The 12,736-nt window shown below is 40.8% G+C and overlaps 1 protein-coding gene across 6 annotated transcripts in view; it reads right to left on the bottom strand.

Moving 5' to 3' along the window:
- The window catches only part of Tnrc6b (trinucleotide repeat containing 6B), a 186,314-nt gene extending 174,326 nt beyond the window's left edge, over positions 1 to 11,988 (bottom strand). For 5 of the 6 annotated variants that reach the window (XM_023718959.1, XM_023718964.1, XM_023718966.1 and 2 more), the window contains exons 1-2: positions 11,917 to 11,988; positions 2,314 to 2,404 (exon numbers count right to left, since the gene is read on the bottom strand). In XM_023718959.1, the coding sequence (XP_023574727.1) occupies positions 2,314 to 2,358 (45 nt within the window). In that variant the 5' untranslated portion in view covers positions 2,359 to 2,404; positions 11,917 to 11,988. Of the gene's footprint in view, positions 1 to 2,313; positions 2,405 to 9,042; positions 9,171 to 11,916 lie in introns of those variants that run through there. The other variant, XM_023718960.1, reaches the window with a different exon arrangement.
- Between the last annotated feature and the right edge of the window lie 748 nt (positions 11,989 to 12,736).

Genomic DNA, 12,736 nt, shown 5'->3' with positions numbered 1-12,736 from the left:
CCCCCAAAAACAAACAAACAAAAAAAAAAACACCAAAAAACGAAAAAAGAATATTCTTTATTTTATCTTATATTGGTAAAAAGTACTAAGTAACTAAAAAATCATGAGAGCCAGTCTTTTTTTTTTCCTCTAAAAATGATGAGATTAAGGAGATAGCTCAGTGGTCTAAGTATCTGCCTGGCAAGTGCAAGGATCCAGCTTCCCTGGTACCACATGCTGTGCCCACCCTGGGTACTGAGCCAGCCACCAAAACCAGGCGTGGTGGCACATGCCTTTAATCCCAGCGTTGGAGAGGCTCAGACAGGACAGTCACTATGAGTCTGAGCTGCGTAGCAAGACTGTGTACCAAATAAATATATAAACTTTAAAATGATGGTAGAAGGAACTATAAAATATTCCACCTTGGTTCAATTACACATTCACCAAACAATCTTCCAAATACAACCAACCTTTCCTAGGAAAGAATGTATTATTAGACAGAGGATCCTAGAATCTACTCTTAACATTGTATTTTCTTATAAATTAAACTAGGGATATTAGGGGAAAGGGTGTATGGTACCTCAGAAGCCCCAGGGTATGTGGCTCAGATGTCCCAGGTTGCATGTGCCTTTGTGTGTTGGGGAAGATGCCCAGTGTACATGTATCCCACAGGATCTGGTGAGCTCTCAATCTGGCAGTGTTTTTTACATGGATCTGATCAAAGTCTGCATGTCTCTGTTTTGGCATGAGAAAAGGAAAAGAATTGAAGAGGAGGGAAAGAATAAAACAAGGAAGATAAGGCGACATCTGTCCTCCCACAAACTAGATCACAACCTTGTTTGTGGGCATAGGAAGTATAGAAAAAGACCAAGAAGGGCAGTCTGTAGGAGGACTTGGACACAGGACCAGGCTGTGCCTCTCTGAAGCCCAGTTCATGAACAATAGAGCTGACAAGGATGCAGCCTCTTTAGAACTCGATGAACTACAGCAGGAGTCCAAGATACTGTGAGACCAATGTGATGGGAACCCAGAAACATTTTTTCCTTTAAAAAAAATTAATTACTGATGAAATTCATATAACATAAAATTCTTTTAAGATGAACAAGTCAAAGGCATCTAGCATATTTACAATGTGCGACTCCCATCTCAGACTGGTTCCAAAACATATTCATTCCTAGAAATGGAAACTACCAACACTAAGCAGCTACTGCCTATTCCCCAGCTATGCCTACCACCTCTGAAGACCAGCAATCTACTTAGTGTATAGATTCACTTATTCTGCACACGTCATATTAATGGAGTGAGGCAATATGCAACCTCTTGTGCCTAGCCTCTTCCACTTAGCATGGTTTCAAAGTTCACATGACATTTTAACACCTCTCTGCTTCTGCGCTGGGAAGGAATAAGGTAGCGGTGGTAGATGCTACCCCAGGTGGATGCTGGGTAGTGCACAATGCTGCAAGTGTTGAAACTATTTAGGAGGCCTCAAGAGCTCCAGGAAGAACAGCACCAACTGAGAAGGAGAAAAGATGGAGGCTACTAAGGATACCATGGGACCTGGTCATGAAAATAACCAAGAAAATTTAGGATATGGAGGCAGATGGAAACAAAATATAGATAAAGACACAGACACCCATTTTTTTTGTACACAGCATGACAATAAAAACATTCTTTCAGCTTTGACTAAAAAAGCAAAGAGAAATGAACAAACAAAAACCCCAACATAAACCAAACAAATTACTGCTTAAAAATTTTTAGTAGAGGAGAGGGCTAACGGTATTTATTCTCAGCTTAGTGGTCTAGCACTTGCCTAACACACAGGAGGTCCTGGGTTCCATCCCCAGCACAAGCAAAAGAAAATAAAAGCCAAAAAATATCCAGGGACTGCTTCTGCATAGCAGGATAGGGACAGGCTTTCCTTTTTGCTTTATATACTTCTGATTTAATTCATTTTTAATAAGTATACATAACTTTCATCATAAAATTTAAAATAGTACTAATCTAAAAAGAATCATAAGGTTCAGTAAAATTTATTTTATATTTGTCATATGGCATAACAAAAACATATACTGGAAAGGAAAAAATCTCAGACATTAATTATTTCTAATTGAAAGCAACCTAATTTTGAAACTCACCTAAAACAAAATGGTCATCTAGTGCCTCTACTGTTATAATTTCTGCTCAGATTGTACCATTAAACAATTTACTGGGCCAGGGAGATGGCTCAGTAGAATAAGCGCTTGCCTGGCAAGCACAAGGGCCTGAGTTCAATCCTCAGTTTCACCAAAAATAAATAAATAAATAAATAAATAAATAAATAAATAAATAACTGACCTTGGAACTGCTTTCCTCTGATACTTCTCCCTCATTGGTTTGCATGGGACCAGATTCTGTGCAAAACTGTGCAGGAACACACAAATACTGCCTGAAATGGAAGGAGAGAAAATATACATAAAGAATTCAGGGCAAATTTCTTTCTTTCTTTCCTTTTTTTTTTCCCTTTAGAATTCAGGTTGACAAGGACCTGAGTTCAATTCCCAGTACTCCCCCCACAAAAAAAAAGAATTCAGGTTGAAATTCTGTCCCTGAGACCACATATACTATGGAGCAATGACCTTAAGGAACTAAGGTGTGCATGTGTGCGCATGGATATACAAACACACTGTAGGTAAGAACAAAGCGGGAGGGAAGTGGAGTAGGGATCCGCCCACCTCAGAGGAGGAGAGCTGGGAAAGGCTGACGGTGCTGGAACAGTAATGGGTCTAGACTGCCTTCCCTGCCTTACATGGCTTTTGGCAGAGTAGAAATAATGGAAATCTTTAATGATCATTGCAGTAGACGTGACTTGCTAGGAAGGACGCCCAATGAGCAAAGCTCTGTGCCACCTACTTATGCTGCAGTGGGTCACACTGCCTGGGAATTAGGACACAGTGCTAGGATTGGCTGGATTTCTTGGGTTTATAATTTATGTTTAACATTCTTAGCTTCTGTATCTGAAATTAAGGTGCACTCTAATACTTGATCCCACTTCTATGTATGTTATTTTTAGATAAGACTAGTCATGGGGTGTGACCAAAAGAAAGTCTTTCTCAAAGAAGATGGGTCAAGTGAAAGAACTATAATGGGTCAGGCGGGTGTGGTGGCACACATTTATAATCCCAGCTATTCAGGAGGCTGAGACAGGAAGACAGTAAAGTTATGTTATCTTTGAGCCTTGTCTCAAAGAAAGACCTTATCTCAAAATTTAATAATCCTGGGGATATAGCTCAATTGTAGAAGGACCCTGCTTTCAATTCCTAGTACAAAAAGAAATAAGGAGAAAAAGTACAAAAAATATATACTTGCCCAAATTTATGCCAGCTAGGCACAGTGACCCCAGCCAATAATCTCACCACTTTAGAGTGCTGAAGCGAGAGAATCATACATTTGAGCCCAGCCTAGGCAAGTTCATGACTTACCAAGACTTTGGCTCAAAATAATGAATTTTAAAAAGCACTCAGGATGTAGCTCACTGTGAAGGCCCTGGGTTCAGTCCCCAGTAGTCGAAAAACAATTATGCAACATTTAAATGAAATCTCTAAATATTTAATTGTAAGAAATAGGGACTGGGGAGACAGCTCAGTAGAATAAGTATTTGCCTGACAAGTGCAAGGGCCTCAGTTCAATCCTCGGTTCCTAAAAAAAAAAAAAAAAAAGAAAGAAAGAAAGAAAAGAAAAAACGAAGAAAGAAAGAAATAATTACTCAGGGCTGGCCAGATAGTTCGGTGGATTAAAGTGCCTGCAAGCAGGTGCAGGGGCAGAGGGTTCGATCCCTGGGCCTAGCATGCTGGCCCCGCCCCCGGAGCATGCTGAGATGGGATGTGCTGGCACGCACCTATAATCCCAGCACTTAGGAGGCTGTAAACAGAATCACTAAGAGTTCAATCTAGTAGTGAGACCCTGAATACACTGTAGACTCTTCCTTAAAATACAAAAGAAATAATTACTCAAAGTAACAGAAGACAAGTCCCTGCTATATTATAGGTACACATATTTATAAACCTATCAAATACTTTAATAGCTACAAAATAGTACAATGAAAAGGATGCCTGAACTTGTAAGCTTCTATGGCTGGAAAAATCTCCTTATGAAGATACCAGGACCTGGCAATCTGTTCAGTTGCAGTCATAAGATGAGGCCAAGAAGGCACTTCTGAGTTTCTGCATCTGCTAGATGGAAAATTATCAAAATATCTGTTTAGTCCCTACCAAGGCTCTGGGGGCGCTGGATTTATGTGATGTGACATGTACAGTCAGGACAGTAAAAGCTTTCCCTCCACCTCATTCCCTCATGTCTGGATGGACCAACACTGCCCAGTCCCTCAGTGTAAAGCATGTGTCCACTGCTCACAGCAAGTAAAACAGGCTTTCTCTAGTTAGTTTTGCCTCTCACTGTTTACAACAATTATAAAAAACCACAATTACTCTGGGCATGGTGGTGCACGCCTGTAATTCCAGCCCTGGTGAGGCAGGAAACAGGAGGATCACTACAAGTCCAAGCTGTGTAGTGAGACCCTGCACAAAAAAAACAAAAAACAAACAAACAAAAAAAAAAATCTCTTTTCTATGGAAATAAAGTGTAGCACTAGAAAAATTCAATAGCATATCGAGAAAATCTGGTATGCAAGGTGCTTCGTAAGTATCTTTGAGGCCCCACTTTGCTAAAACACAGACCACACTTCACAGACAAGTCATCATAACAGGTACCCCCTTTTCCAACTATGAGACAGGATCTAAGTTGCTAAATTACCCAAGATGACTTCAAAACTTGGAATCCTGCTGCCTTACCCTCGAGAGTACAGGTGTGCACCAACACCATTCATTCATTCACTCATTCATTCATTTGGTACAGGGTCTCGCCACACAGACCCATAGTGATCCTCCTGTCAGTCTCTCCAGCGCTGGGATTTCAGACTGAAAGTGATCCCCTTGTCTCTGCCTACCCAGCACTGGGATTACAGGTGCACGCCACCAGTTTCGTGACCAGCACAGTGCACTCAGGGTTCTGGGTACAGCACAGCATGCGGTACTGGGGATCAGACTCAGGTCCTTGCACTTGCCAGGCAGGTGCTCAGACCTCTGCGCTATCTCCCCAACCTACCATCACCTTTTAAAATCCACCACCTTCTCCAAGACCCAATCCATTCACTAAGGCTTACTTTCCCTGCTGTAGCAGCCCTCAATTTTCCAAGAGGTTACAGTAGAAATAATTAGGGGGAAAAAACAAGGAATACTGAACTGCTTGGGGTTAGCAGCAGGTGGCAACCTTGGTGCTGTGAAAGCTGATAGGGAAAGGAGCAGCGGCAAACCTGACCCCCAGCCACAAGTGAAGAGTCACACAGACTCGAATGCTTAGTTATGTATGACCTGGAGAAAAATAATATTTCAGACTCAGTGCCCCTAAGGAACTTGGGAAATACTGTGCTTCAAGGATTCAATACGTAACAGTGCTCATGAGTACATGCTGATGCTCTACCCATAATGCGTCATCTGCCTACTGTCCTGGGGGGTCACACCCCAAGTATCTCTCGGCCACTGGCGGGTCACTACATGCTGTTTCCCTCTCCTGCCTTCTGCTGACTCCTTTCCACTCTAGGGAGGTGCAGTGAGTCCAGAGGAGAAACTAAGCATGCAGAGCTCAGGCCTTTCTGTTTTCCTTTCAGAAGCGGCTGTCTGCAGCAAGCAGGCGTTCTCCTCCGTCCTGTACCCAACAAATGCAAGATCCTCACAGCTCTCCATGACAAAGCGAGTCTGCTCAACTCTGAGGCTCAGTGTTGTTTATCCATGGATGTAAGTCGCCCTCTCCCAACAGCTTTACTAGTAAGAGCTAATACTGTGATCTCTCAAAGGCTCTCGTTTTATTTATTTATTTTTTCTAGTCTTACTTAACTGGCAGAGATTGACTGAGGAAAGTCCAGAGCTATTTATTGGGTCTCAAAAGACAGCAAACATCTGGTTTGTCTGACTAAAATCTTGACCAAGAGACATGAAATAAAACAGGGCATAAAATGCCTGCAGAATTTCTATCTTTCAAATGGGGTTTGGGCCTTTGATTTTACTGAGGGGCGAAAAGTTTTCATGTAGACACATTAAGTCACATGGAGTTTTACACTTCGGGATTTACCTTTTTAACTACAGCAGCTTATAAACCACAGGCCACATATTTTGACCTTAATGGTGACTGTAGTTATGGCAACTTTATTGTGAGGTAAGAGACTGTCTCTATAGAGACAAGACTGTAAACACTAGAAACCTTATCAAAGATTTTTGGGGCTTTGCAGGTATCCCCAAGAAACAAACCACCGTCAGTGGTGGTATTAGTACTGAAAGCTCATATAAACTAAACATCAGCTGTGCAGGTGACTTCAGCATACACTGGCCACTCTGGCCTAACAAGCAAATGCCCTCTTTGCTGGCCTCAGCAAAGAGAATAGGGCTTTAGCAGGCTTGGGTGGCTTCAGTGTACAGAGGCCGCTGCTTGACCTTGAATTATGCCGGCACAGCTTTTCCTAAGCAGGCATGGCTGAGGCAAAGATTATTAGACTTTAGGGAAAAGAGACTTTCTTCATTCAGGTCTTTTAAATATCAGAAAGTAGGACAAGTATTTGATGCACCTAAGCTGCAAGGCAGGTGAACTTCTCACAGCACATGTATTACAAAACCTGTGAAATTCTACCTTGAAATTGTTTCTGCTAGATGTGCATGGGTGATTCAACGGGGAAATGGAAGTGAGGCTTCTAATGATACTCTGCGGAAGGGAGAGGCCAGGCATCCACGTGGCTGACCTAGACTTGCTGGTGAAGACCAATATACTAAGATAAAAGCTGGGAAACAGGTGGAAACTCTTTCCCCTCTCTTGATGCTTCCTTCATAGGGGACAATATGAACTTTTGCATATCATATCCCTGACTCCTGCTATCAGAATGATATGCTCTGTCTGATTAGTGTGTCTGGAAGAAGGCTGAAGAAGGCTGAACTTGGCCTCACTTGGCCTCTCCCCTGTCCCCTTTCCCTTGGGGGCACCATTTCTGCTCTGTTCCTCCCCTTTCTAGAAGGGACTTTCTAGTCCCCTTTCCCAGACTAGTGCTGAAATTCAAAATTTAGAAGCCTGTCTTGCTTTAAGTAAAAGCCAACTTTCCTATGTCAATTTTATTAAGCAATAAAAGTGACACTTTGATCTCCATCTGCCTTACTTCTTTGTCCTATCTCTCTCTCTGTTGGTTCAGAACTTGGTCAGAAAGCAGAGTATTACTTATTAGGCCCATTCTTTCACAACATACATCAAAGACTGCTCCTCAGAATTAAGTTCAGCTTTTCCATCAGTCTTACTTTCCCAGCTATCCTTCCTCCTGAAGCTCATCACTACACTGTTACTCTGAATATACTTGTTTGTTCCCTAGAGAGGCACTACTGAGAGGTGGTGACATCTCTAAGAGGTCTTTCAGTCATAGATGGTGTGCCCTTGAAAGGGAATATGGACATACAATAAGGCCATCTCACCATGACCCCTTTTTTATTTTTATTTTTTGATGTCGAACATTTTTTTCATATATTTATAAAATTTGATTATTATATAACAAGTTCCTTAAAAGCATAATTTCTGTATCTGGTATATTAAAAAGATAAATATTGACTGCATTACTAATAACACAACTGAATCCATAATGACCCCTTTTTTAAATAGTCCTGATGATTGAACTTGGATCATGTTAAGAACAGGCTCTATAGCAGAGCTGCACTTCCAGCCCTTTTCCTCATTTTTAAATTTTTCCCCCACTCCCTGGCTATGAGGCGAGTGGTTTTGCCATCACCACAAATTGCAGCATGATGTGCTGCTCACCAAAGGCCAGAAACAATAGGGCCAGCCAATCATAGGCTGAAACCTCTAAAATTACATGCCAAGATAAATATTTTCTCATTCTAAGTTAATTACCATGGGAGTTTGTTATAATGGAAAGCTAACCAACATGATACCCTATTAAAAATCACCTCACTTTACCAATCCACACCTATCCTAATATCTAGTCAAGTTTTATTTTAGAAAATTTTTCCTGATTAACAAGCTTCAGTCTGCCATGTTTTATTGATACTTGTTTTTCTCTGTTCTCTATCTTATTTATACTCATTTTTTGTTGTTCTATTGGTATTTTCTTAGTAGTTGTTAATATTTCTTTTTAAAACACCAGGCTGAGTTGGTTTGTAGCTCCAAGGCAGAGTGAAGAACTGGGTTCAACCCCCAGCCCCACCCCTCAAAAAGCCTGAATTTTGGGGAATAAACCTTTGATATATTTTCTTTTTTCTTTTCTTTTTTTTTTTGCAGAACTAGGGATTGGATTGAACTCAGGCCCTCGCACTTGCCAGGGAAGCACTTATTCTGAGCCATCTCCCCGGCCCCAACCTTTGATATTTCTGGATGGATGGATGGATGGATATGGTCCTGGCAATCAAACCCAGGGTCTTGACACTGAGCTACATTCCCAGCATTCATGGCATTCTTGTTTGAAGGGATGGCTTATAGCTGTGTTAAGGTCTAAGTCAATTCCACTGTCCTTCTGACAAAACAGAAGAACAAGTTAGGGAATGCACAAATACACAACCGAGTAGGGGTTCTCTTTGGGGATTACCAAAGGTCAAAAGGTACCAGTGCTAACAGAATCATAAAAATGTCAAGGCAAAGCCCACGAAGGTGAAAATGAACTGCAGGGGTGAACAAGTGGTGCCACAGCTGTCATGGGACGGTGGGGCAACACAAGCATTTGATTTCTGCCCCCACCTATTATTTCCCCTGGGCACTGTCGCCAGTCCCCCACACATGTGAGTGATGGATAGTCTTGGCCTGGCATTGTGCTCAGCACACAGAACAGGACTCAAAAACTAAATGAGGAATATATGCAGCTTCTGTGTAAGTCATCTAGAAAAGCAGACACATGCCAATATTTTCAAAGCCCTCCAGGACCCAGCCCGCTCCTGTCTCTTCAGCCATCCATGCCTAGCTTCTTCAGTCCAGCAATATTGAATTACTTACAGATTCAACAGAGCAGATTGCTCCAGGTTTCCATACTTTTGCTCATATTACTCCCTATGCCTTTTTCTCCTGCAGTGTCAGAAGGAACATCGTACTTATCCCAAACCGCATTTGGATAATTTCCTGATCCATCTTCAACTAGAAATGATTATTCTTTCTATACTGCAGTGAATCTTGCTTGAATTCTATTACAGAATCTGTACTACTGTTACATGATCTTTAAAAAAGCGCTCATAATATGCTATTATTTGCTCATATAGATGCCTCCTAAGAGATTCAATTGTCAACCCCTTGATACTAGATCCTAAACCTTGGTAATCTCTGTATTTGGTTTATTTAAAACTCTGGACTTGACATTTGATAGATGTTCAGTAAGTTTCTATACAAGAATGAATTAAACAATTAAAGTGTTCATTTAAAATGCAACACACCAATTCAATAAGCATCTAATAAGTTCCTATACATGCCAGATGGTATGGGTTGGTATGGTGCAGTAGAATGAATTTTGGCTTTGAGGGAGAAGAATCATTCTTTTCTGTCAATTATTAGCTGTGTAATTTTGACAAATTACTTAACTTTCTGATTCTCAGTATTTTCATTTGTAAAATCAGGCAAGAAGAGATAGTATAAGAACTAAATGTATGTATAATATTAGCAAAGTTGGAGAAGCCAACAGGTATTAAAAATAAGTTTAAGGGCTGGGATACAGCTAAGTGGTAGAACATACACCTAGCATCTACAAGTCTTCATGTTCAATCCCAAACACCATCATCACCCCCCAAAAAAGAGTCCTAGTTCTAGACTATTGTATATTACAAAAGTCTATGTGCTATTGTACATTACAATAACTATATAAAAAGCCAGACCAAAGATTTTGAATTTTTTGATCTCACAAAAATGACAAATGTTTGAGGAGATAGATATGCTTACCATGACTCAATATTACAGTATAATTATAATCAAAGTTAGCAAAATCTAGACCACAGTATACAAATTCATAGTAACTATATATATGAGAACTCTTATTTGATGTTGGATACTGTATTTTAGTGGGCTCTATTTAGGACATATGGGAAACTAAGAACGGATCTTAAAACAACAAAATGATAGAAAAAAATATATAGTAAATGTTAAGAAATAACCAAGGTGGGGCCAGGGAGATGGCTCAGTGGAATAAGCGCTTCCCAGGCAAGCGCAAGGGCCTGAGTTCAATTCGTGGTTCCAAAATCACCAAGGTTTATGTACATAAGACCAACAAATTAACCCAACATCAATATAAAGAATAGATCTAACTGGGCTGGTGAGATGGCTCAGTGGTCTAAAGCATCTACTTAGAACAAGCTTAACAAAGCACAGGGACCTCGGTTCAATCCCCCAGCACCACATGCCAGCCAGCCCCAACCCCTGGTGGACTGAGCTGGCCACACACACACACACACACACACACACACACACAAATAAATAAAAATTAAAAACAAAAAAAAAGAATAGATCTAACTAATGTTTCCTTATTTCTTTTGTTCTCAAAGTATCACCAAGCATTTTAAAAATCAGTTCAAAAAAGCTATCACCATTCTTGAAATAATTATATACTGATATATGCAAATAAATAGTATCATTCTAAATAACCAGTGTATACAAGTACCAAAGCAGTACATGTCAGACCTGCTCTGAAGGTATCCTAAGCCACCCAAAAAAACCAAACAACAAAAATCCTTCTGAACAGTATATGTACCCCATAAATATGTTACAGATTTTATGTAACATCTACGAAATAAATTTAAAATAAAAACTTAGTTCCTTTCGAAGAAGTCTCAAAGGGCTTGTAGACTAGCAAAGATGACAGGAATAAATATCTTTAATGTAAAGGAATGGATAATTACTACAGTAACAGGTACTCTTAAAACACATGAAATTCTGCTGCAAGAGTCTAGAAGAAGGAATAGCAAGAACAGCAAAAAAATTTCTTCCCTTCTGCAGAGAAAAGCATTAACCAAGGCACAAAACCATTGAAAAGAACTATATATCTAGGAAACCAAAAATAGTCTGGTAAGACTTACAGATGAAAGGTTGGTGAACGGCTCAGTGGTACAGCATTTGCCTACCATGCACCAGGCCCTCAGTTAGATCCCTGGCCCCTCACCCCAGACCCACAGAAATCCCCACAAAAGAAGTCAGAACTGATGACCAGGCTTAAGTTTTGAAGGGGTTTATAGCTAACATCTGCAGCCACTGGGAACACTGTTTCAGCAAAGGAGTGCATGGCTAAAGCTCTCATTTAGAAAGCAAACCTAAGCATTAACATGGACTGCAGGCTGTAGCAGGAAGGCGAGAGACAGAGAAGCTGGAAGTATATTAATGTTAAACTGTACAACTGCTAACCCTAATAACTAAGTTCTTGCACCACAGGCTAACGCACAAATGCCAGTATCAATCTCTTTTTTTTTTTTTTAATTTTATTTATTTATTTTTTTTGTGTGTGTGTGTGTGGCCAGCTCAGTGCACCAGGGGGCGGGGCTGGCTGGCATGTGGTGCTGGGGGATTGAACCGTGGTCCCTTTGCTTTATTAAGCTTGTTCTAAGTAGGTGCTTTAGACCACTGAGCCATCTCACCAGCCCAGTATCAATCTCAATACCAGGGATTTTTACTTTTCTTTTTGGTAGTGCTGGGCCTCAAGCCCATGGCTCTCGCATGCCTAGGTAAGTGCTCTATGACTGAGCTACACTTTAAAGGGACCTACCAAAGTAGCATGCAAAGGTCATTTAAATATCCTTCTTTAAGGACATAGAGAAGTAACAACATTACAATGTATTTTCCTTCTTTTTAAGAGACTCTACTGTCAGTACATAGTAAATACACATTTTTAAAACTTACCTTTGACAGTATCCTGGGGCAACTCTAACCTGAGACTGTAAGTCTGGGTTACTTTCAGTGCAAAAAAACAAAAAAACCCTGAAAAGAGAGAAAAATCACGATGAGCCACATGCTCAATGTAAGACATCTGGGGAAGCAGCAGAGCAGGCAGCCTGGTCCAGATCCTTGTTCTTCCTGTCCAGCTACTGTCTCCTGGGCCAGTGGTCCAACCTTTCCATGTCACAGCTTTGCATCCCACACTGGAACAGTGACTGAATCTTCCCAACGGGGCTCTTTTGAAGTTTAAGTAAAGTATGTAAAGCACTGAGTACATGTAGGGCACGTACTCAATAAAAGCAGTTACTAAGAATGTGACTGGAACAGTTTTTGAATAGACATTAAAAATCCTGTCTGTCTTTTCTTTCTTTCTTTCTCCCCCCACCCCTTTCTTTTTTTTAGACAGGGTCTCACTATATAGTACAGGCTGACCTTAAACTCACTTTTTTTTTTTTTTTTTTTTTTTTTCAGAACCGGGGATTGAACTCAGGCCCTTGAGCTTGCCAGGGAAGCACTTATTCCACTGAGCCATCTCCCCGGCCCCTTAAACTCATTTTGCAGCCCAGCCTAGGTTTAAACTCCCAGCGGTCTTCCTGCCTCAGCCTCCCAAGTGCTGGGATTATAGGCGTGCACCACCATGCCCTGGTTGTATTGAGCATCTTTTTTTTTTTTTTTTTTTTGTGGAACCAGGGATTGAACTCAGGCCCTTACACTTGCCAAGGAAGCACTTATTCTACTGAGCCATCTCCCCGGCCCTATTGAGCATCTTTTAATCTCAATATTG

The sequence above is a fragment of the Octodon degus genome, unplaced genomic scaffold (genome assembly GCF_000260255.1).
Source record: "Octodon degus isolate 3935 unplaced genomic scaffold, OctDeg1.0 scaffold00064, whole genome shotgun sequence".
NCBI classification, from domain to species: domain Eukaryota; kingdom Metazoa; phylum Chordata; class Mammalia; order Rodentia; family Octodontidae; genus Octodon; species Octodon degus.
The sequence above is the reverse complement of the archived record's forward strand: the minus strand, read 5'-3'. Positions and strand labels throughout refer to the sequence as shown.